At 37.3% G+C, this 27,013-nt stretch overlaps 1 protein-coding gene across 2 annotated transcripts in view; it reads right to left on the bottom strand.

The window, feature by feature from the left end:
* CDYL (chromodomain Y like) overlaps positions 1-27,013 on the bottom strand; it is a 172,618-nt gene that overhangs the window by 7,387 nt on the left and 138,218 nt on the right. Inside the window, exons 1-4 of one of the 2 annotated variants that reach the window (XM_042462465.1) lie at positions 18,781-18,800; positions 14,774-15,027; positions 13,107-13,279; positions 9,210-9,420 (exon numbers count right to left, since the gene is read on the bottom strand). In XM_042462465.1, the coding sequence (XP_042318399.1) occupies positions 9,210-9,420; positions 13,107-13,279; positions 14,774-15,013 (624 nt within the window). In that variant the 5' untranslated portion in view covers positions 15,014-15,027; positions 18,781-18,800. Of the gene's footprint in view, positions 1-9,209; positions 9,421-13,106; positions 13,280-14,773; positions 15,028-18,780; positions 18,801-27,013 lie in introns of those variants that run through there. The other variant, XM_042462464.1, reaches the window with a different exon arrangement.

Here is a 27,013-nt window from a genome sequence, read left to right as displayed (position 1 = left end):
CATGAAATCTTTGGGGGATGGAACTGGCTATCTAAAGGCCACATCAGGCCTTGTTTTAGCATCAGAATAGCTTTTGAATAACAGAGTGAAACAGGGACTCAGTGGACCTTGGTGGGCTACACCTTTTCTTCCACTTCTGAAATTTTTAGGACCAGAGGAGGCTTTTTTTTCAACAGGTAGTGACCAGGATTTCAATTTCAGGAGCATTGTCTATTGGGGGGGAGCCTCTCCTAAGCTTGAAACAGTCATATAAATACCTATAGTTTAATAATGAACCCTTGAGACCAGTATGGTGAGATTCTTTATTTGCTATACAGCCAGGAGTGCAAGAAATCAATTTGAAGCCAGTTTAGTGTGGCGATTGCATTGCATGAACCAACTCTTTGGCCCACTGTAGTGAATGGGGCTCAAGCATAGACGGAATTTGCCTTACGCGGGGGCGGAACGGATCCCCCGTGTAAGTCGAGGGTCCACTGTACTATAATCTAGAAGACCTGAATCTAGGAGTTGCTATTTTAGTACAGTCACCCCTCGGTTTTTGGGAATTGGAATCCACGTCCCTCGCCATTTGTGGGCAGCAAACGGAGGGGGACAAATGGGGCACACCGCCATTCATGCCAATGAGGCTTGAATATAGGTGATTTTTCATTTTCACAGGGGTGGGGGTGGTTCCAGAACAAATCCCCTGTAAAAACGACTGTAAAAGTGACTGTACTTATAACTGGGGAAACCATTTGTTGGATTAGCACACCAGAAATCCAACTCACTGATGCTGTAGGTGTATTTTGATTGGGATGCATACAATCATCACAAATAAGGACTAAATTGGATTTAAACTGTGATAAACCTATCAAATACTGAAAATTTTCTATCATGGATAATGAATTCATTAGAGAATTAAACATGATGCATGAAAAAAGACAGCATAGAAAATATTTTTAGCATAACTAACTCTTGGTTAATAATAGATTGGCTCTAAGCCATATCAGGAAATTATACTTGCAAACTTGCAAATAATTGGTCTCTTTGTTTACTTTGTTTACTTATGAATTATAATCCCTTGGGGACAAGATAAGATTCTGTTAGGGAGTATATGAGCCTGGACAGACAGGCCAAAATAAAGCTGCTCCGGGTCACTTTGGAGGCATGCTGTTTAAATGATGCATGCGTCCTAAGAGGCTAGAAGCTGTGCCAAAGCCACACTCCAGTCCTACGGACTGGAGCACTGCTTTGCTACAGCTTCTGGCCTCTTAAGTTGTGTGTGTCATTTAAACAGTATTATCTCCAAAGTGACCTGAAGCAGCTTTATTTTGGCCCATCTGTTAGGGCACTAAGAGTTCAAAACTAATCTTCTAGTATTGCTGCAACTTCATAAAATTACTGCATCTTCTCAAAAGACTGAACAATAGTTAATGAAGAGACATCCCAAATGATATCTGCATTATCAAAACAACAGTCAGTATTACAGTTTATGCATGTCTCACAAGTCAATGCACACTGTGCAATCCTGTTAAACTGCAGTAGGTAAGATAAATATGCCTGAATATTACACAGATCCACCGCTGTGCAAAGAAAGCACTGACGTTTATGGCCAGAATTTTCTGCACCTGGGGCCTTTGTTGCTTGTTCTTTCTGAATCCGTTCCCTAACAATTCTGAAGCTCCATTCTCTCCCTACCAGTTCTTAAGAACCTGGCAGGTACTGTATGCATACTTAAAATTAAATGATTTGTGAAGCATACCATTAAGTATTATGATAATAAATTTATGCAAAAAAGCAAGGTCTGTCTTTGAATTAATTGACTATTTGTTCTTTGTCCTCATTTTTTTATTATCAAGTTGTGTTACCTAGTTATACGAAGCATCCATAACTTTACAAATAGTATGCACTCTAATATTTCAGCTTAGTATTATTTATAAAAGGGGATCAAATGTACGCTACATCTTAACCAATAATAGAAGTTGACCACAATTCTCGATCAGGGACAACCAAAACAAACTTTCCTAAAACATCAAATACTAAAACAATAATGGTAGTCTCTCATGAAATTAAGATCTCTGCTGACATGCGGTTGGCAAAGGAGAATATGTACACAGGAAGACAAATGAAGGACTTTGTGAAAGACAGGGTTTCTTTCTTTGTTTCTCCTTTAAGATGTTCTACGATTGATTTCATGATCTAGCTACAGATCATTCAGCTTGACAATGCTGGCAACATCAAGATCGATTTCTCCCCCAGTTTTTTTTTAATTCAAACAAACAATACAACTGACAAGGAAAACCACATACAGAAAAAGTATTATCAAATAATCATTAAAAAGACCATTCCAGCCTATTCAAGGAAAGATGGAAAACTTTCCAAGTTAAGTTCATACTCTCACTGTTCTTTCCATCACTCAATGAAAAGGTTATATACAAAAGTTAATTGCTAATGTATCAGATCTTTCCATAAATTTACGTGAGGAATTGGTATACTCAATTCATCTCTACTGCTATCAGCATATGAAATGAATAGATGCTAGACTGTGTAAACATTTGCACTGTGTCAGCTATTATGTCTTAAGGAATGCACATATAAACTTATATTATTCATAACTGTGGTGGACCATAGTTTATCTTTCCACTATGAAACCGACAGAGTATATTAACCTCTTAAATCTGTGCAATAATTAACCTTCCTGCTAAATAACAAAAATGTATGTAATAAAGATTTGTTAGCATCTGTAAATAGGGACAAAACACTAAAGTTGGAAACAATTCTGTAACTGGCTGGTGAATATCTCCTTTTTAACTACGCCAGAACTGGAACTGGAGAACAATGTTATCCTATATGAATAGAAGATCCTCTATTTCCACTACAACAGAAACATTTATCTGGAACATCCCTATTGACATAATTTAAATATCAATTATTCACAGGGTGGAGATAGTATGTCTTCAATTCATTTTTGACTTATGACAGCATTAAGAAGAACTTATCAGGGGGTTTTCTTGGCAGAATTTGTTCGGGGGGGGGGGTCTTTGCCCTTTCCTTCCTCTGAGGCTGTGACTTCTCCAAGGTCACCCAGTAGGTTTCCCTGGCTGAGTGGGGATTTGAACCCTGGTCTCCCAGTCTCTTAGTTTAACATTCAAACCACTGAGATTGTGTACCCTTAAATTAGAATACATCAGAAGTACATAAGAGGTCTCTTCCACATTCTCTCAAAAGCAATAGCATGTAGAGTGCCACCCAAGTCCTCTTTCCAAACCAATTTTATACCTGAAATCAAGATATAAATATTTGGAGCTGGCCCTCTGGGGCTCATTTAACAGAATTATTTTTAAAGCATTATAAAAAGTATTTAAAACATCAAGCTTCAAGCAAAAGCTTATGGATGTATTATTAGAGAGAGAATTTCCTTTGACTAAGCTTTATTTTATTATGTTGTTATCTGAACATGCCAAAAGGCTGAGTGCATACATTCCGGTGTACAAACAAAACAGTACTAACAAAGACTAAGCTGTCAACTTTTAGCAGTGCTAACTGATTAGACAGAAGCTCTATTCAAATGCCATCAGTTTCACCCTATACAGTTAAATGTGTTTCTTAAGCCTATAAATTTTATCGGTACCAACCTGCAGAGGAAGACCATATTTTAGTAAGCATTAGATTAACAGAAATAAAGTGTCTGGATAAATGCATTAACTGTGGTGTAAGTATTTAAGTTGAGTTAATTAAACTTTTGTACTGCCTCAGCTTAAAATGCCACTTACAAATAAATGCAACAGCTCTCATCACAATAGTGCTCCCTCTTGACAAGTGAGAATTCCACATCTCACACACCTCATGTGTTACGTGCAGTTTGACCTTTATTGGGGAGCCAAATCTGTGGGCAGCTACTACTGTGCTAGATATTAATAATTACTAGTATTATTGTTGTTGCTGCTATTTTGGGGGAGAAATGGTGACTGGATTGATATTTTATTACAAATTCAACTTTTTAGCTCAAGAATCTAGAAGTTATCAATATAGGTCTTTCAAGGATAATGTATGGCTAATGGATTATTTGGCTCTTCACCATTTTACCTGCAATAGCTGCATACATTTTTCTATTATTCCCACAAAGGTATTCAATCCTTTTTTGGCTGCAGCCTCTTTATATGGCCCTTCATTTCCAGAGACATCAACAAGGGAGACTCACTATTGATATTGCAAAGTTTCATGTGATACTACCCACACCAACCACTGACTCAACAAGATTCATTTTCCAACCTGACACAGAGTTCAACTTCAGACTTCATGACTTAACACATCTAACCAAACTTTTGCCTTCGCTGCTTCCCCTGCATATTTTTGGACCAGCAATCCTGGTAAAGGGTTCTGATATACTGTATAAATATTAGAACTTGGAATGCTATAATGAAAAATTAATTTGTTAATGTTAAAACATTAGATGCTGGGAGAACTGGTCATTAACACTAGTAAATGAAATAGTTTAATCTGCTGAATTAACATAAATTGCTTATAATGTTAATACATAGGGATGGTGGGAATTGAATACACTTGGAAACCTAAGTTAGAAAATGTCACCCTGAGGATGACATTTCATCTCATAGACTGTTCAATTTTGTTTTGTCACCAATCTGCCTCGCTTTTCTCTTATTTCCACACAGTTAATTCCTCCTTCAAATACTCTGTTTGTTAAACATCAATAAGGAGTGATGTGCTTGTTTCAGGGAGACCACTGCTAGTGTAAGCAGTAAGTGACAGGCTACAAAAATCGGTCGGTGAATAAGGGGCAAAGAATTCTTAATCCGAAAAGTCTTGAGTACCTATCTACCTCCTTCCTCTTAGTCAAGAAGCATGGACTCCAAAGATCAATAGTAGGGCACATATCTTGGCATGCAGCATGCCCGAGCCAGAGATCCCAAGTTCATCTATGGTATTTCCATTTTTAAAAGATCAGGTATCTAACAAGCCCATAGCTCTCTCCACTCATCTTATCTGCATATTTATTTCAATGTCTTAAAACCTTGGCACTTATGGTTAATGAAACTGAATACAATAAACATGAGAGAATAATCAAAAAGATTCTCTCTTGCACAGAAATCGTTTGCTGCCCCCAAGACTCCCAACTACTTCCATACAGGCCAACAGATTGCTTGGGGTGGGGGGGAGCATTCAGCCCTAAAGCTCATGACATTCTGAAATGACCTTCATGGCTGCTTAACAGTCTCCTGATGAACAAACAAACCATCTCTTTCCTCACATTCCATTCCTCTATTCCAGGTAAATTCTCATCATTTTCTTGTTTCTAATCTACAATACAGCAGACAGATGATAAAAAACCAGACAGAATAGAGCCTTATGATGCATTTCTTCCAAACATAATTTTCCCCCCAGGGTTCTTCCTGTTTAACTGACAACTGGAAAAGAGTACAATATCCCACCCTCTTAACAAATTCTAATGATTATCTAATGAATTACTAATTTTACAAATTAAATAATAATTTTTTTCTGAACCATGATAAAGATATTGCACAGCTAGGGATTTTGTTATTCTCAACATCTATATATGTGAAAATAGAAACTGGTCTGGACTCACAAGCTGCTAGTTTTGAAATCATTAGTATGCTGCAATAAGAAGTTAAGAACTGACTAAGAAAGAAGACTAAACAGAGGATTATTAAAATGAACTAGTGAGAGACCTCCTAAAATGGGGATACCTGTAGCTTCAAAAGTCTGAGGACACGTGACAGCATGCCTTTAAGATAGTAAAATGTTATACTTCTATGAGCTGAGTGGTACATGTTCAGAAATCCTGAGAGAATGAACACAGGATCATGCTAAAAGAGTGTATTATATTGGAGAAAATATATAAACATAAATAGATATCTTACAGTGGAAGATAAATTATTAGTATTCAGGAAGAAACTTGTATTATTAGAATCTAACAAGACAGAAAAAGCTTTGACTTACTTTAAAGCATTATGAATAGGATAAAGAACAAATTGTTTACTGGTGTGTCATGACAAAAATAAAATTTAAATTCATGGCTATATAATGTTCAAAGTGTGTGTTACTGATTCAGGCCTTTGTGAATGAAACTCATTATACAAATTCTTTCCAATCTGGGTTGAGGCCAGATTTGGGAATAGAAATAGTTTAGGCGATCTTTGTTGAAGATCTATCTCAGGAAGCAAACTTAACCTGTCAGCTCTGCTACAATTCTCAGTAGTCTTTCACATCATCAGTGATGGTAGGTTTCTTGAATGTGTTGGCACTGTTTTGGGGTGATTCTGTTTGTGTTTTGCTGAAAATTCCCAGGAGATGATAATAGGATGGATCATTATTCAGGTTTATTTTCATTGACCTTTGAGATTTCTCATCAATCTGTTTTGCTCTCTAAATTCTTCATGAAGCCACTGAGAGTCAGGTCTCATCACTATGCTGATGATATGCAGGTCTATTTTTGTTTTTCAACTACAGTCGCCCCTCTGTTTTTGCGGACTTGGAATCTGCATCCCTCGCCTGTTTGCGGGCGGCAAAGAGAAGGAGACAAAATGAGGAGCAAGCTGCCATTCAAGGCAATGGGCTTGAATATCGGCAATTTTTAGTTTTCGTGGTGTGTGTGTGTGTCCAGAATGGATCCCCTGTGAAAAAAGAGGACCAACTGTATAGTCATGGAGGCCCTGAATGTCCTAAATTGTTGTAGTGGTAGACTGGATACAGACTAGCCAAGATTCATTCCAGAGAAGCTGGAGGTTTTATTGATAATATAGACCAGTAATTCCCAAACTCTGGTCTACCAGGTCCCAGAAGCCTAAGTCATCTTGGCCAATGGTCTGAGATTCTGGGAGCCGAAGTCCAAAACATGATAGGCCAGAGTTTGGGAATCAATGATATAGACAATCTCAGCTGGGACTGGGAAAATAGCATGTTGTGATTAAGAGGTGCATTTATCCCAAAGAATCAGGTTTATAGTTTGGGAGAAGCAGCAGTGCTGGAAGCTGGAAGATTCTGTTCACAAAAATATATAGGGTAAAGTCCATCCACCTTTAATTTTAAAGTTGCCTGTAGGTAGCACATCCCATCTACTCAACTGAAATAACTGACAAAAAACAGTCCTTGTGGGAGATGATAGAAGATACAGTCATTGCTGCATTGCTTTTTTTTTAAAAAAAATATTTTTTTGCATTGCCTTTTAAATGTTGTGATAAAGAGCAGTCATACCATTACATAAATAATTAAAATCATAGAATCATAGAGTTGGAAGATATCACAAGGGCCATCTAATTCAATCCGCTGCCATGCAAGAACTCACAATCGAAGCACCTCTGTTTAAAGACCTCCAAAAAGGAGACTCCACCACCCTCTGAGGAAATGTGTTCCACTGTCAAACAGCTCTTACTGTTAGGAAGTTCTTCTTATTGTTGAGCTGGAATCTCTTTTCCTATAGTTTGAATTAGCAGTTAGTATATTCAAGTTTTAACATTTCAGTCTGCTTTGCAAACAATACCATAAACCACAGTTTCATCCTGTTTGTAAACTGACATGAAACCACAAGTTGTTTTTTGTTTTGTTTTGTTCCAGACATAATGAAGAAACTGTAGTTTAAATAAACTAGGACTGAAACACTAAAACTACCTCATGGAGGTGTCAAGGGCCAAATGTTTTGGGTTTACAGTGGACCCTTGTTATATGCTGGGGTTTGGTTCCAAGATCCCCCGTGTATAACAAAATCAGTGTATGCTCAAGTCCCATTAGATATAATGACATAGAAAAATGGTGTCCCTTATAAAAAATGGAAAATCAAGGTAAATTTATACTTTTTTGGAACATTTTCTAACTGTGTATACTTGAATCCGTGTATAAAAAATCCATGTATAAGAAGGGCTGACTGTAATACCTAATCCTGGGCTGGAACTGAGCCTGTGCTTACACACACATATACACTGATCCAATATAGGGAGAGGCGGGATACTACTACTACTACTACTACTACTAATAATAATAATACACACACAGAGTGATGTTAGCTTCCTATTAAAATATAGATTTGTTCTTATATTTATTTTGTTAATTTTGTGTACATTCTTTAACAAGAAACCTTGAAAACAGTGAGAGAAAAAAAATACTTAAAAGAGACTGTTGTGTTACATTTCCCAAAAGGCAGCATTACGAAGAAAAGGAGTGAGTAAGAATTACTGATGTTTATCCTGAGGGTATGGTTCTCAATTTAACATAATTTAAAGGAATATTAACATTTACCAAAGAGGCCATAATTTGCAAGTCTACAATGTGAACACTATTCAGTTTAAAAGGAAGACAATTTGGTAAGCAAGCATGAAAGCATGGTATTTTAGTATAAACAATATAAAGGAAGGAAGGGGGTTACCATTTTAAGTAGCAGTGGCGGCAATCAATGTTTTACATATGTACAGAAAAAATAGTGCTGAATTGAAATGATAGATATGAGTGCAGTCTCACATTGTACAGAGGTACCTGTCATACACCAAGCAGAGAGAAATATATGTGGGAAGAAGAAGAAAGGTAGACTAATTAAGAGTTCACATCCTTCTCTATCTTTTCCTCATAAACACACATATTCACACTCTTTATTATACACACAAAGAATCACTAAAAGTGAAAGCCTAACAAATTTCCATTCTTTCTCACAACCAAGTTCCACAATGTTCTATGTTGAACTCAACAGCTGTAATCCAAAGCACAGGCACTCCAGTCCCAAAGGGTTCAACAGTATTTATGCACACTGCACTGCATACTGGATTGCAGCCATTGTTAGCAACAGACAATGAGTGATCAGGAGCCAGAGATATTTGCACCCTGAAGAGTTGGAGGCTTCTGCCAAAATTCTAGAACAATCCAACAGAAGCACTGAAGTTTTATATATTAGGACAGTAGAAAATGGTTTCCCAGGGCTGGATCAGTTGAAATGCTGCAGTTTTTGAAGGTGGAATGCTTTTTATTTTTCACATGTTCAATTCAGACAGAGCTCTTTAAAACTAACAATTTGATAGGATGCAATTTGAAGGCAGACACACACAACATACTAAGAAGACTATCATTGTTAGTATTCTATTTTTAAAAAAAACCTAAGGGTCAAGCTATGTTTAGGTCACAACAGATGTGTAAGCTGAAAGAGGGAGCACCAAAGTAGCCAACACTGTAAATAACTATAGCATAGAACTCTTCCACAGATTACTTACAGATGCCAGGCCCATTATTCTTGGGAATGTGAGGGATGAACATCCATCAGGACTTTGCCCAAATGTTGTATATGGAGTCTGAAACCAAGCCTTCTCATTAGCCCAAATCACATCGCAGAGAGGTAATATAGATGCTCCAAGACCAATGGCAGGGCCATTTACTGCTACAATGATGGGCTTCTTAAACTGAATGAAAGTATTTACAAAATTCCTGAAATAAAATAAATAGCCAATGACAATTCACATTTCAGAAATAATATACTTTAGCCACTTCCATTTCAAAACTGCAAGTGCTCTGACAAAAGTTTTTGTAAATAAAGACTTGCCTAGGCTTACCTAAAACTTTGGTAGGCACAACCACATTTTTTATCCAAGTACAAAAGAAATCTGTATTGGATGACAATCACTTACATGACTCAGAACATTGATTTTTTTACTGGGGGAAATGGAGGAAGAGGTCAAATGAATGACTGGGGTATAAAACTGCTTCAAACTGTAAACAAGGCTCTAAAACGGAAAAACATGATCTTCACAGAAACATCAATTGCTTAAGATCTAACTCATACCACATGACAAATTTTTTCTACTATCAAAACACTACTTTATTCCCTATTGGTATATCATTTTTTGTTGTTGTATATTATTAAACAATTTATTCTTGGTGTGTGTGTATGTGCTTCTTCAACCACACTTTTAAAATCAATTCATCAAGACCCTTCCTACTGCAGAAGTGTTTCACAACCACCCTTGGTAACTTGAACTGGAAGGGCACTCTAACACACAATTTGGCTGGTACACCTGTTCTTGAAATGAGAGGTCTGATTCTTGTTCTCAAGTCTCCCATATTTTAAAGAATTCAGTTATTGAGTGCAATCAATTTACTACACAGGGCAAAATTGAACATTGTGAAAGCAGATTTCTCTTCGTTCAGTTGAACTTGTCTCCTCTGCAGCCTGTTACAAACTGCTTTGGGGGTCCCTCCAAACCAGTGGAGTGTATTCTGGAGGACAGTGTAAGGGGAAACATTCCCACTTCCTGTTCCATTGGCAGAGGTCAGTCCATCAGTGAGAGGCATTAATCGGATACAACCCAAGAAAACAAATGACCAATATATATATAATCTTGAAATGTATAACAACACTCTATTATATTGTGTATAAACTACTGCCTTTTATTGTTGCACTCATTATTGTTGTTTTATTTTGATTCATTAGTTATTGTGAACAGTCCTAGGACATTAAGAAGCATTATTTTTAAAAAGTCACATAAAGGCTCAGATTTTCAGAGAGACTTCCTATGATCTCCCATTTGAAACTATACATTGAGTATCCCTTATCTGGAAATCCTCCAAAATCCAAAATTGTCTACATGGATGGTTTGAGATAGTGACACCTTTGCTGACTAATGGTTCATTGTACACAAACTTCGTTTCATGCACAAAATTATTAAAAATACTGTTTATAAAAATTACCTTAAGACTATGTGTACAAGGTGTATATGAAGCATAAATGAATTTAGTGTTCAGACTTGGTTCCCATCTCCAAAACACCTCATTATGTTTATGTAAGTACAGTGGTACCCCGGGTTACGAATTTAATTCGTTCCGCGGCGCCGTTCGTAACCCGAAAGATTTCACAACCCGAAAAAAGGCTTTCCGCTAGCGCTGGAAAGCCGCGGCTTTAAAATTTCGTGCCAAAAAGCGCCGAAACACACCGAAAAAAATTTCGTAACCCGAAAAATCTTTCGTTACCCGGAACAGTTTTTTCCAAGCTAACTTTTTCGTACCCCGGAAATTTCGTAACGCGATCAATTCATATCCCGGGGTACCACTGTATTCCAAAATACAAAGAAATAATAATAATAATAACAATAATAATAATAATATAGCAAAATCAAAACCAAAACCAAAAACTTCTGGTCCCAAGCACTTTGGATAAGGGACACTCAAACTGTACTAGTTTGTTAAATGGAGACTCTCCATCCATGAAAAACTGTGTAACTCTGTTACAGCACCAGGCAGATTAATCAACAATTTTGGATCCAAACTCTTTAAATATAAAATATTATATGAATGGCCAAAAGGAATCTTACATCTTGACGCTTACATGGTCAATACCTGATTCTGAAACTGAACAATTAATAGTCATTGCCAAAATATATTAACAAAAAACAGCATGATGTTGGTTACACTTCCAACATGCATTGTTTATTAGATCAGTGCTATTCAAAGTGGTGGTCCATGGACTGGTGCAGTTCACAAGAAACCAACTGCTGGTCCCTGGAGAGCCTCCAAGGAAAACAGTTGTAGCCACTGGCGAGGTTCCAGTGGCATAACATACTCCATTAAAAATAGTCCCTACTTTTTTTTAAGCAAATCTTCTTTTGTATTTATTTTTCTCACTTTCCACAACCATTTTGGCAGGAGAAGAGAAATCCCATGATAATTGACTTCAGAATCTGAAGTCATCAAATGTTTTCATTTGTCTTTCCTCAACAGGGTAAATATTGTTACAATCTTAAAAGTGCTATTGAAAAGGGGTCTACGGGCGATGGTTGGTCTCTACAGGCAAAATATTTAATTTCGTTCGTTGTGTGAATATTTTCATCCGCTAAAGAAGATCAAAGTGGATACAGGAATTATGTTTTTGATTTATGTAACTTGGGAGAAAAATGTATTTATGCAGATATAAAATAAGTGAAGATACAATTTGTTCAGAGGAAAATAACTGTTGGTTTAACAAGCAATGCATTTACAATGACAAATATATTTTATACTACAAATAAATACAAGAACTAATAAAGAAGGCAATTCACCTGAAAATATATAATTAATTATAATAATGTTCTCCTTTAAGCAACAGATTTTTATACCATCTACTGAATTTAATTTTAAAGTTAAAGGAATAGGATGAACTCTGGTCTTCAGAAGACATAGTTTCAAATTCCCTCCCCTTGTGAAGAAACAGAGAACACAAGGGACCAAAGTACAATGCATTTTTACAACAACCCCCTACAATTTTGCTGTCATGTCTGTTATCTATTAAAAGCAAAAAACAACTTCTGAAAAGCAAAGTCATAATGCATAATTTTTGGGGGAGAGGGATCAATCCTGACATCTTTTAACACAGGGGCAGTTTTAAAATAGTCTATAGAATCTGCCTTCTGGAAATCTTGCTTCCTGTTATTGTTGTTAACTGCCCTTGAGTTGATCTCCTCTATATTAGGGGAATAAAAAATTCATAATAATCAAACTGGAAGTTTTAGAATTTTAACACTCTCCAGAATTTACAAAACTGCCTGAAAGGTGCACTGCTGATCCAAGTATTAAAAGCATAGATTCTTTTGAGACACAGGTTGAGACTCCCTTATTCAGAATTCTGAAATACTCCAAAACATTTTTCCTGGGTGGCTGAGATAGTGACACCTTTGCTTTCTGATGTTTCACTGTACACAACCTTTGTTTCATGCACAAAATTATTAAAAATATTGTGTATAAAATTACCTTCAGGCTATGTATATACGGTGTATATGAAATATAAATGAATTTCATGTTTAGACTTGGGTCTCACCTCCAAGATCTCTCATTATGTATATGTAAATATTACAAAATCCATAATAATAATAATCCCAAAAAAATGGAAATCAAGCATTTCAGGTAAGGGAGCCTCAACCTGTGCCTATTTTCTTTTGATAAATCTGTAATGGTTCTCAAAAAGAATAAGGAAACTTTTACAACATCTCCATATTGACCATTTAATTTAATATCACTGTTCCAAATGTGAGCAGAATTATCAGTTTTGATATCACAGCTGATAATTCAACTAGTTATTGCATAAAGGATATGGCTTCCTGAGCTCACATTTCATTATGCAAAGTTACAAAAATAAATGAACAAACCTAATAGCATCTGCCATCTTAGTACTTTCCCTTTTTCTATCATCTGTCAAACGTCGAATAAAATAAATGAAGTCAAGGCCACAGCAGAAAACACTGCCAACTGCACTGAGGAGTACAAGTTTACTGTCATCAGCTGCTGCTGTGCTCAGTGCACTTTGGACTTCTTTCATTACCTGGAATTAAGACATATTAAACACATGAAAATAGAACATTGCAGAACACTGTATTCAAGGATTTTGCATTCACACAGCATTTCTGTGGTCTGAACAGCAGGTGGCATATGCAACCAGTCCAGAAAAAATCTAAATTTAGGATAAAATTCATTTCCAAGTTCCCTTTTTCATCCAGAAAGGAAAACATCCTGAACATCAACAGCACAAACCTTTGCATTTTACTCTGGAGAAAGCCACTGGACTTGACTGCTAGGTAAATGTGTGTAAGATTGGGGAATTCTTAAGATTCATTTTGAGGACAGAGTGAAAGTCTTAATTGTTAGCATAAATGACACCTTACAAATTATTAAAATGGAGAACAAAAAATATGACCTGTTACAGACTGCCAAAATAAAGCTGCTTCAGGTCTCTTTGGAGGTATGCTGTTTAAATGATGCATGCATCCTAAGAATCAGGAAGCTGCATCAAAGCTGCACTCCAGTGCTTAGGAATGGAGTGTGGCTTTGGCGCGACCTCTTAGGACCCATGCATCATTTAAATAGCATACCTCCAAAGAGACCCGAAGCAGCTTTATTTTGGCAGTCTGTAACAGGCCAAAAGATACACAAAAGCAACAAATAAAACTGTTTAAAATCTCCATTCGTGTTAATTTCAGTTCCATTAACTTTAATGTCTAAAATATTAGATTTTCAGATTAGTCCCAATTACAATAGAACTGTTAAATCAATGAGAACTTGATGAGTCAAGATATGTAAATTTCATTGATTCAATGAGTCTACCCAGGACTAACAAATGAATTACGTTTTAATTTTGAAAACTAACGGTTTGTAATACTGATGTGCTTTTTGTCCTTCTTTTCTTTTTCTTTTCTAATTTAGACTCTACATCTAACATGAAGCCTTATGAAGAGAATACTAAATATAATAAAGCTAAAAATAATACCTTTCATATTCTTTTGGCCTATGATCTTTACTTCCACAATTCCAGCACTTTCAGCCACTTCTGATATTTCCAAATCCAGACATTCATTTTTCCTTGCTGATTTTTAAGCCTAAAACATTTTCTCCTGAAAATACATAGGATGGTACACCTGAGCCTTCCCTCAAATCCCTCACCAAATTTTTCCAGCATTAAATGCATTACTGAATTTAATAAAATGCATTATTAAACGCATTACGTGTTTATTCAAATTAATCCTAATCTGTCTTTTCCAATTTTAGGTGAGAATTGAGAAAAGTTACTCTTTGGACTAAAGTTCCATCCTCCAAACCCCAACTAACATGGCTAGAGAATTCTGGGCACTGTAGTTTTAAAAAGTATGTCTTCTAAGCACTGTTTCAAATTTAGATAGAAAAACCAGACAGGATCTGTCTTTTTGCTTATGGGCCACTGTAAATTGCCTTCTCAAACTGACAGCATTGCATAAATAATCCATAATGCTAGCAGCAGCAACACAAACACTTCCTCAATCACAAGTAACCAAATGGTTCTAACCTCAGGATTTAATGAATTGTTCTCCGACGATTTCGTTGACAATAAAATGTGTGTGAAGCCATCTTGCTTCCTGACAACAATGTCTCTATACCGATAAGCACTTTCTGTTTGCCTCACACTGAATCGTAGCCTTTTGTCAAAAGGCTGGTCCCTCCTTTCATCAATAAATCTTCGTTTGCTGGCTGTTACTCCTGTTACAGATGTCTGAATGTTGGTACCATTCGTTGTCAATGCTTCCATAAAGGTTGATGTACCTGTGAAAAGTTTCAAAGTTGCTTTGATATCAACTTTATTATTAGTTTAGCACATAAAATCCCGATTACCATGGAAAACAGGCCAATGTCAAAATACCATGACAACCAAAAAAACATTGGTTGCAACCACCCAGAAATGCAGCTGTTGGGAGACCATTTTGGAATAGGGGTAGGTATGGGAAAATGGCTGTCAAGCTGCCACAGCAAGGGAACGGGAAGAGGTATATCAGAAGTTATTATCAGTGACATTCTGTAGTATTCATTGCTACAGCAACAACAAAGTAAAATACAGTGAGCTCTTCCCACCCATGGGAGTTTAGTTCCAGCAGGCCCCACCATGGATGGGGAAAAACATGCGAGCTCAAGGCCATATTAATCAATGGGCAGCAATATGCACATGCTCATGTCAGTGCACCTGCAGGCACACGTTGCCATTGACAAGATGGGATGATCTGCAACAGATTTAGTCAAGATGGCAGGCTCACTGTATTTAAAAGATCAGAAATACAGCTGTCCCTTGTTATCCAGGGAATCCATTCAACCCCCTCCCACGGATAGCAAAAAAATGTAGGACCTCAGTCTTGTTCTTCCTAGGATGAGCATGTGCATTTGGCCACACTCAAATCCATGGATGGCAAGCCCAGGAATAGAGCCCACTGTATTAAATTTATCATTTCATTGGCAGATCAGGGAATAGGGAATTAAGCTTGTGCTGGATGGGGTCACATCCCCCTGAAATATACTGTCCTTGGGGTGGTGCTGGAAGCCCAGGTTTCAGTTGTGTCCAGGAGTGCATTTGCACACTTAAAACTAGTGCACCAGCTCACTCGTTTCTTGAGAAATCAGATCTAGCTACAATGAGACATGCCTTGATTACACCCCGTTTGGACTACTGTAACATCCTCTATGTAGAGCTGCCTTTGGAAATTGTTTGGAAAATTCAGTGGGTCCAAAATGCTGTGGCCATGCGGCTGACTGGGGCTGGGTATAGGGATCATGTAACCCCTCTCTGTTGAAATAGTTACACTGGCTACTGGTCCATTTCCAGGCAGAATTGAAGTGCTGGCTTGAATCCAGACTATTTGAAAGACTGTGGCCTGTTACAGACTGCCAAATTAAAGCTGCTTCAGCTCTCTTTGGAGGTATGCTATTTAAATGATGCATGGGTCCTAAGAGTCCGGAGGTCACGCCAAAGCCACACTCCATTTCTAAGCACTGGAGTGCAGCTTTGGTGCAGCTTCCGGATTCTTAAAATGCATGCATCATTTAAACAGCATACCTCCAAAGAGACCTGAAGCAGCTTTATTTTGGCAGTCTGTAACAGGGCTGTATCTCCTTATGTTAACAGCATATGTCTTATGATCTGTATTTTAACTTTTGGATTATGGACTTTCATTTATATTGTGTATTTAAAGTGTTGTGTTGTTGGGTCCCACAACAGGAGAAAGGTGGAATACAAATTAAATTAATAAATAAATATAAATGAATGTATCTGTTATCTTTATGCACCTGGATAATTTTATATAATCTACCCTTGCCCACCTTCAACAAGAAACTAATAGAACCAGTCATCCTCAGAGACAGTATACTTTGGAACACCACTTGCTGGGAGATATCTACAGCAGAGAAGGCTAACCTTCATGACATCTTTGTGAAAAAGTTGGCCTTTGTTGAAAGGAAGATTTTGGAATACAAAGATTTTGGTCTGATCTAGCAGGATCCAGGATGTTGGAAGGGTTCGATTAGTTTTACCACTGCTTTTTGGCCTGGTTCTTCTGCAAAGAAGTGGGGCATGTGGTGTGTAAATGCAAAGAATGCAGCCCAGAACCGGCGCTTGGCCCACCTGTTTCAGGCCTAAGATAAGTAAGAAGAAGGGCCCTCCCTCCAGTCCATCTGCCATGGTCCAGGCATCAGAGAGAGAGAAGATCTGCTGGACTTTTCCCCTTCCCCACTGCCATTCCCTTCTCCTTTTGTGTCTTGTCTCTTTAGATTGTAAACCTGAGGGCAGGGAAATGTCCAAGTAACAATTTGTAAGCCGCTCTGATAGCCTTTTGGCTGAAGAGTGGGGTATAAGATTATCATCATCATCATCATCATCATCATCATCATCATCATCATCATCATCATTGTTAAGATGAAATAAAATATTGCTTTCTGTTATTCAAAACTGAAAGTTGTGGTATCTATCCATAAGCAAGAGATTGGATTTTAAGAAAATAGGCCACTGAAGTACAGGATAGGCTTATAAAAACACGAAAGTCCTCCAAGCAGAGTGCCTTTAATAACATGCCCCGATACTTTGAAGTTTTGGCAAATGCCAGTACCAGCTAAGCACTGTGCTTTCAATGGCTCTTCTTGCATGTACCAATATGCACTGTGTACTGCCTTGAGGTCTACAATGCAATCAAGCAGGCTCTAGTAATTATCCCATACTGTACATGGTGAGCTGGTTTTTCATTTTCAGAAAGCTGGTGTTTTCCTTTTTGTGAGAAACATAAAATCTAAGGTTCATATTACACAGAGAAGCTTAAGTACTGTTTATCTTTACCCAAAGTCACAAAATTCCTTAATTCTGAAACAGACTAGATATGTAAATTCAACAGCTTTGTCTTCCATCAACCCGAACCTGGAACAATCCAAACAACAAGTTTCATTTTTTTCACACATCTGCTCAGGTATGCAATGGACATTTAAGCTATACTAAAAATCCACCGATCATTACACATCCTGTCATGACTCCATGCTCTAGAACTCACTACCTAAGCTAATCAGCCAAGCCCTCTGGTACAACTGCATCTGCTCAAACATGCAAGACAGAAACTCAAAACTCAGAGATTTATAGCATGCATTTCTCGAACTGCAATATCCACCCAATGAGGTAAAAATAAGCACACAAACAAACCATAACACAAGGCAACAAGGCAAGAGCAATAATCTACTATGAGACAGACAAAAAATAGAAAATGACACACCACTGAATGTTATCCACAGCTCCCAGCTGAGCCAACTCAAATCCATTACCAGTTAGTTACAACTAATTCTGGAGAATAATACTACCCTTTCACAGGCTCTGGGTGGCAGGTCTTTACTTGCTTACACACAGCCCCCCCCCCACTACTCACCTAAACAGGAACTGAGTAAGACAACTTGCTGACCATAGTAGAAAACATGATTTACTGAGGCTATAGAAGTCATTAAAAAAAAACAAGTAAAGTTATGCCTTCTTAAGCTACAACTGTGATGTTGTTATGGTTGAAAGGAGGCAATACAAGTAACTAGTTGATTATAACTTATTACTTTCAAGCTGTTCCTGAGGGCAGAAACAAATACTTGGCTATTTATTATTTCTTCTATTACATGATCAAAATTCTTCAACAAGATGTGTGCCAAACCTCTCACTTTCCTTTAGAGAATATATAAAAGGAGGTACTATTTGTGTTAAATCAATAAAAGTCTGTATAATAAAATTGTCTTTGTAAAGGCATCTAGAAACACAGACTTTACTTCTTACTGCACTTTTATCCAACAAATATTTAATGAAGGAAGAATAAAGTCTATATTAAACAGCTATCTAAGCATATTCATTTAAATGTTGCTGTCAGGCAACAGAGAGCACATGATAGAAACTCTGGCAGTTTTGAATCTGAATGGTCGTGATGTAGTAGGGGTATACATACAAACTCCACTGTTTCTCAGTATTTCTCTTATCAAGCCTTCCCACCACCACAAATTTCCAAGTGTCCACTAACTCACCTGCCCAATGAATAAGCCAACTAGTCAACCAGCCTCCCGGGCCTTATGATTTCTCATCCCCCGTTCCTCAAAAGTGATTATTTTATGGTAATCGAATTAGGTGGTAAGTATCTGGGGTAAGGCAAGTCCTGCATTATAATATATTAAAAATTAGTCACTATACAATGAATACACATAGCAAAATTTCTCATACAAATCCATCGGTTTAAGAACAATAATTGGAAACAATTTTACCTTTTCTAAAAACAGTATTTTATTCTTCCAGTTGGAGACTAAAACCAAACAGTAAAGTAAGCAATACACATGCAATATTTTGCATGTACAGTATGCCTGCCCCATCTGTGGGCTTGTTATCCGTGGATATGAGCATCTGCGGATGGCAAGCCCCACTGACTTCAATGGATGTGTGTGCATGAACCCTCCCCCCCCCCCCCACACACACATTAAATACTGCAGGATGTGAGGTCCCACAGTTTTTGCCATCTGTGTGGGAGACTACTGATAAGAAGGAGTTGAAAACCATCCTGTTCAGAGAAGCCTTCCCGGGCATTGCATAATTGTCACTTACCATCTGATGTTCTTTTAGTGCCTGTTTATCAAACCATTTCCTGTATTGCTATGTATTGTATATGTATTATCCTACTTGAGAGTATGTATTTTCCCTGGATGAAGATTAACCTTCCATCATGAAGCCAAGCCCTCCCTCCAGTCCATCTGCCTTGGTCCAGGCCTCGGAGGTAGAGAGGAACTGCTGGACCTCTTACCCTCTCCCTCCACCACTCCCTTCTCCTTCTGTGTCATGTCTTTTTAGATTGTAAGCCGGAGGGCAGGGAACTGTCTAACTAAAAAGATTGCATGTACAGCGCTGTGTAAATAAAGGTTAATAATAATAATAATAATAATAATAATAATGGGCCAACTGTATCAGCCTTGTGACTGTTACCACATAACATATGATGAACTCTTTAACTTTTTAAAAATAATTATCTTTTATTATTTTAAAATCACATAAAATATTACAAATGTCCATCAAACAAACAAACATCCATACATCTATACAAATTTCCCTTCATTCATCTGATTGCATAGGACTCAATTTCCTCTATTTTTGACTTCTGATTTGATACACATTTTTGTTATTTTGATGTCTCTTCAGTATACTACTTAGAAAATTTAGTGATATGAATATCACATGTTATCTGTCCTTTACTTCATAGCTTTAGCCCTGTTATTTTTTCCCCGTTTCGACAAAATTCCACAACTGAGACCAGTTCTCCCTCCCCTCTGTTGCTTTGTGGTTCAGCCAACTTCCTAATTTGTCTAATTTGATCATGTACACTGACTTAAACAGCCATTTTTCTACTGCTGGAAGTTGTTTTCCATTTTTGGGCCAATAATAGTCCGGCTTTAGTTACTATATATAAGAATACTTTCCAATGTTTCTTTTCATTGTTTTTATATATCTTGTTACTCATTTTCATTTGGAATTTAATTTTTATACCTTACTTATTATGTGTATTTTCCTCTAATTTTCACCCCATTTTAGGACAAGTCCACCACAAGTGGAACCAAGAACCAGTCATTTGTTGACACTTCCAACATTTGCTTTCATCTGATTTATAAATCTTTTGACATTTTTAAAGGTGTCAAATACCAATGCCGAGCCATTTTAAAGTAATTTTCTTTCAGGTCTTGGCAAATCGTATCTTGGTTTTGTTTTGTTGTTGTTGCTGTTGTTAGAATATATCCGCTTTCAAGATCAATTTCTTCTCCTATATCTAAAGCCAATTTTTACATTGTATCTTGAATTTAATTCTTGTTCCCTCTATCTTGTTACCAATAATCTATACTTTTTAGGTTAAGTTTTGTTTTTTTAAATTGATAAGAATTTTATCCATCATTTCTCTCATTCTCAAATCATTTCAAATTTAATTCCATTTTGTATCTTTTTTTAGTTGTGTATAGGGCAACCAATGTTAATTTTTAAATATTTTTAAAAATCTTTTACTCAAGGCCACACAGCAGACAAGCAAGAAAAAGCAGCTCAATCCTGGGTTTTCTGAAAGCAGGTCAAAGCCACACTATATGGCCTGGTTCCAAGATGGGCCAAACAACCATGCACTGTCCGCACCATGTGGCTTCAAGCCATGTTGTGTGGTGGTTGTTTTTTGTCATCTCCTCACCATGCATGTGCACCATCTCACCAACACCACGTATGACCTCCAATTACTTTCCTCTTCCTGCCCAGATGCCATCCCATTGGATGCCTGTTCGTATGATCGGTCGCACTGTTGCATGTGTGATGCACTGCCTGTACAGTGCATTGATATGCCAAGTGATACACTGGCAAAGTACCACTATGGAGGCCCCCACACATGCTTCCTTCATCTCCCTTCACCCCATGCTCACCTGTTGGACTGTCTGGTTTGTGTATGTTGCTACATTCCTGTACTGGTGGCCGGGTTGTTTATATGCCAGTGTGATGAAGCACATTTTCTGGTCTGAGTTGGAGCATCCCTGTTTCGTTTTGCTCCAGTTTTTAGCCATAGAACAGTACTTTGTTTCACCTTCCACCCAGTTTCGTCTTGTGCATCATCTAAACAGCCCACCTTCAAAGTGGTTAGAAGCTGCTTTATTTGGCCAGTGCAGACTACCTAAGATATCTTTAAACGTTAGTCTAAGGATTTCCTTAGGCCAGGGGTAGGCAACTTTTTTGAGCCGGGGGGCCGGGTTGCTGTCCCTCAGACAACTGGGGGGCCGAAGCCAAAAAATTAAAAATTAAAAAATGAAAAAAAAAATTAAATATATAAATAAACCAGGACAAATGTAGGACAAAATTTTCAAATGGAAGACACTTTTTTTTAAAAAATGGAGGACATGCGAAAAAATTTGCTGATTTTTAAAAACATGTTAATGTAAATGCATGTTTCTTAGGCTTCTATAGACAATTGCCCCCCAAAGGCCCTGGCGGCAATCGGTGGCAGGACTGGGCTGGGGCCGATCCCAAGGCCTTGCCGGGCCACATCTGGCCCACGGGCCGCAGGTTGCCTACCCCTGACTTAGGCTAAGGATGACTAAGGATTTCCATTTTACCTGAAAAGCTTCTTAAGGAGAAATCCAACTTGGCATCCTCATATAAAATTTCTTTTTTTTTTTAATCATCTAATTTCTCAATGAGGATTTCCTTATGTAATGTTTTTGAATTCCTTTGGACTTTTACCTTTTCCATACTAAAAGTATACATGCCATCCAAAGAGCAAACTGAATCCTTCTAACATTAATAATCTCTCATTATCTAATACTATCCAGTCTGGTATCCAAGTAAGTGTACTGTCCTGATAATATGCATTTTCAAGTGCAGGAATAGGATGACCAGTTATTTAAAAACCAGAAAATCCAAACAGTTTACTATTCACTAAGATTTTAGGAGAATGCCATTAATAAAGTGAACAACTGGACTCTGGGAATACAGAATGTTCTAAACAACTATTGTGAAGAAAAAGTTGCTGTCTGGGAGCAGGTTTTTCAGTTTAAAAAAAAATAAACCAAGCCACCCATCCTGTAGAAGAAAGTGACCAATCATGGCTTAAAACAGATGAGTATTTAGTTTGAAATATGGCTTTAATGTCCATATTTTTTTAAAACCAGTATTTTCCAGCTGACCTTTCTGCATTAATGGGAACTTGAAGACTTCTAACATTCCTCCCAACTGAAGGAATAAAATGTTACTAAAGTAGTACACAAAGTGTTTTTATGACATTCAAATGTGATGTAGTATCCTTCATCACACTATGTTTTTAAGACGTTTGGCTGTCGTTAGCTGATTTCTGAGGGAAAAAAGGGTGGCAAAAAATTGCCATACTTTACATTCTAAAGCTATAAAGGAAATAACAATATGACTCAGTATTTGAGCTTCTCCAAAATGTTAATCTCCTGGAAGTCAATTATAGTTGAATTAAGTTAAAAAAAACAAAAACCTGGTGCAAGTTGGCTCCAGGTAGTACCACAACTTTGCTTCCAAAACATGCAGTTGAATGTATACTGTATTATGTATAGTATCTACTTACAGCCAGCTGTTCAGGGAAAAATAAACTGTCACATTGGTAATGCACAGGGACATTAATAACCTACCTACAGAACCATGATTGCACAACATTGTAATTCTAGACAATGGAAAGCAACAGCAAAACCACGTGATGAATGAATTTAAAATAAATCAAGAATGAGGTCAAGAAGCCAAGATGACTGCACACTCTAATATGAATTCACTTTTTTTAAAATGCGGGGACTGAATAATGCACATGCTGTTAATATTTATGGGTAGTGCTAGCATATACGTGCTCCACTTGGAAATTTTAGTTGGAAAGGATTTCAGGTTTTGTATGTATAGTGCAGATTTTAGAAATGACTTAGGTAAGATGGACAGATAACAAGATCAAACTAGGTATCTGTTTTTGGGAACATTTTACAGAACCAACTGTCTATAGCAAATTTTGAATATTGAACAAAAAGGAAAAACATGAATCAGGAACAGGACAAAACTCAAGTTACAAGTGTGATTGAATGGCACAAAGAAATCAAATTTAGTTATGATCAGAGCAGTGCTATACAATTTGTGACGACTGTGGATATGAAAAACAATATACAGTGTGTAACAAACTCAAAGCAATACTGGCAATCCTTGCCAGGGAAAAAATGCCAGGCTCAAATTTATATGGCAATTAAAGTCGTTATTTTTCAAAACATCAGGAGCAGCTTCAAAACAACTCCACTTGATTATAAACAGGCCAATAGTTAATATGGTGTGTGTGTGTTTAAGAGTATACTACATTTACAAGAAAATAGGAAGTAAAGAATACTTTAAAGATGATACTGGAAATTCAAAGCAAATACTCTGAAATGTACAGTTACAGAAGCTAAAACAAACAGTACAGTATTTCCAGTGATATGGGGGAAGAGAATAAAGATAGAAATGGAACAAGAAAATAAAATGAAGACAGATTGCATACTGAAGGGGGGGAAAAAAAAAAAAAAGAAAACTGGAAAGTGGGGGACAAAAGCAGAAAAAGCTAGGTCCCACTACATCACACTGATTGTCATAAGAGCACAGTTTCCAGAATCGCTCCCTGTACGGTTATGGCCAGAGACAGTTTGTTGTAGTGGTTTGAGCATTGGGCTATGACTTCGGATTCCAGGTTTTGAATCCCCACTCTGCCATGGAAACCTATTGGGTGATCGTTGGCAAGTCACACTCTCTCAACTTCACAGGAAGAGAAAGGCAACCCCCCCCAAAAAAATCATGCCAAAAAATTCCATTTTAAGTTCACCTTTTAGGGCTGCCATAGGTTAGAAATGACTTGAAGACACGCAACAGCAACAACAACAACAACAGCAATAACAACAACAAAGTAAAAGTAAAAGAAACTGACTGTAATTTATGATCGGTGTGTATGTATGGCGCTATAACATGAAAAATACTGGGGTAGGAGTGTAAAAAAAATGCACAAAACCAAATGCAATAGAGAGACTGTTCACTTTTGAACAATATTCACATGCTCTTTTATTTTCAGGTAGGAACAAATCTATGCTAACTGCTAAAAAGAATACTTGGTTGGGAATTTACTATATTCTGTTACCATTCCTTCCTCAATAAAGTGGGGCTGAATTCAGAAAGATGGACTGTATGAGATCCTCTAGATGACATTCCCTGAAGAAATTTTTTATCTTATTGGGAGCTGCCTTGATTCCCACGTTGTTACATAAAAACAACCTAAAATTTACAGCTACGTGCTTATGGAGATTTTAATTATTCTATTTTGCTTCGTATATGTTCCTATGTACAGCTATGCAAAGGGATGTCTAAAACACTTTAGGAACAAGGTTAACTTTCTATACCTTGCACTGTGCCCTTAGGAAGGAGAAAGTCTGAGCAAGTTAAGTAGGGAGAAAACACCTTGTGCAGCACAGATACCACCACTTTTAACAATATTATATCTGAAATACTGCTTACAAAAATATCCATTATGCAAGTTAAGTGTAAATTTAGGAGAAATTTGCACCTTCAGTTAACTACTTTATAATAAAAATAATAAAATGTATATTTTATTTGCCAAGACTGACACGCGTCTAAAGTAGCTGGTTTGCCTCTGATTTCACATGCTCTCCCCTCCCCTTTTCAAAACACACAAACACAAGCACAGAATAATTGGACTGAAACCTTACATGAATATTGAATGTACCATGAAACATAAGTTATAATCACATTAATCTGTCCTAATTGGTTGAAGAAGTGTACAAATTTACCAAACTATAATTTATGTACTGTATATAGATTTGACATGAATTATAATGGTTTGGGGCCAGGAAGTGGGGGTAGGGAGAAAATTTGTGTCCCATGTTTTTGATCTCCATTGTCATTGCAGCACTGAATGATTTTCATTTGCCAGAAGGAAAGCATTTTGGGTACTCCTAAGGCCATTGAAGTTCCAGCTCTCAGAAAGACAGTACCACTGTTTGCTCCTCAAATACCTGTGTTGCCTGCATGCTCATCTGCATGCTTGAACTAATGCTGGGACCTTACTGAACCATGTACAACACCTCCAAACATATTTGCTGTATTGATCTGATTATAGCTGATTAATCTTATATCTGGGTTACAATCTTATACCATATATACTACACTTATCCCTCCACATTCACTGGAGTTAGGGGCACAGGACCCCCATGAATGTAGAAAACCCGCAAATAACAAAAACACTATGAAATAATGCCTCTCTAGGAATCTCTAGGTCCTCCAGTGCAACTCTGTGGTCAACATCTGCCAGACACTGACTATAGAATTGCCCTGGAGGAGCTACAAATGCCTAGTGGAGTGTTCTCTCTAGGAATCTGTAGGTCCTTCAGTGCGACTTTTTGGTTAAAGTTGGCCACAGAGTTACACTGGAGGATCTATATATTCCTAGAGAGAACATATTAATAAAATCTGTGAATAATCAAATCTGCAAAAGTCAAAGCCACAAATGTGGAGGGATGAGTGTATATTCTTGGAGGTACTATTTTATATTAGTACCTCATACCATCTTGATTCACATAAGTCACTATATGTGTAGATACATATATGTTATATGTCACAGCAGTGATTCAAGAACGATAAAATTAAACTAAGATTATGGCTGAAATCTTTCATCGGCTATGTAATCATGAGCTCATGGTTACACTCTGTGTCCTGATCCAACCTCCAAACCTATCTTAAAATCAAGGCAGTTATGCTGAGGGGCGAATTCTGCAGCATGGTTGAGCAAGGCACTGGAAGATGACGCGTCCAGTCCCATTCTGCCAATGAGCCATAATGAAGTCCCTGGAGGGTCCTGCTATGTGTCACACCACAGCTCTTTGGCAAAAGGGTACTGGAGGCATCCTCCTTTTGCTCCCAGCTTGCCAGTGCTGCAGAACTCCATCTCTTAGTACAGCTGTCTGGATTTTAAGTTGGGTTTGGAAAGCTTTTATGGTTGTGACAACAGAGTCACCATTGTAAATATGAATACTAAGGGGTTAGGAGGTAGTCAGGCCAGCTAATGTCATTGTAACCTCCTAACATGATGCCAGCTGAAATGTATTCAGAAATTTAAAGAGCATGCAGAATCTTTTTCTTTGCTTCATTCTCAAGGTTTTATTGAAGCCCTATCTTATGTCAATTTTAAAATAGAGGAGCTATAAAATGTTCCATGGATGGACAACTCAATGCAAAAGGTGCAGTACAGGATAACTAATCTTTGCTCAGATGTTACTGGGTGTGATGTGCTTACTTCCTAGTAAATGTACATAGAACCTGAACCTAGTTTTTAATGGTGGAAAGGGGCCTTCACTAAAGTGAAGTTCTAGAAAGGGGAAGATTTCACATTAAATAGAAAATTGTCACTTCAAACAGGCTTCTTTATTAATGATAAATTGCCTGGTCTTCAGTGATTATACTTTCAATGAATGGATATAGAAGAGGAAGTACATTAACAAGGTGATCGTTTGGGTTGTATTGTTAGTACCTAAAATCTGTAAAGCATGAGTTCTATTTGTGTTCCCTCTTTTTTCATCTCACAAAAGAATAAAGGATTACCTAGTCTCTAGAGAAGAAGTTTCTGCTGACTAATAAACTATGGTGAAACACAATATATAAATTTAGAGAGAAACACAGTTGTTGACTTCAAAGCGCCATTTTTGCAGCTGCAATAATTTAAGG

Source organism: Sceloporus undulatus, chromosome 4 (genome assembly GCF_019175285.1).
Source record: "Sceloporus undulatus isolate JIND9_A2432 ecotype Alabama chromosome 4, SceUnd_v1.1, whole genome shotgun sequence".
Taxonomy (NCBI): Eukaryota; Metazoa; Chordata; class Lepidosauria; order Squamata; family Phrynosomatidae; genus Sceloporus; species Sceloporus undulatus.
The sequence above is the reverse complement of the archived record's forward strand: the minus strand, read 5'-3'. Positions and strand labels throughout refer to the sequence as shown.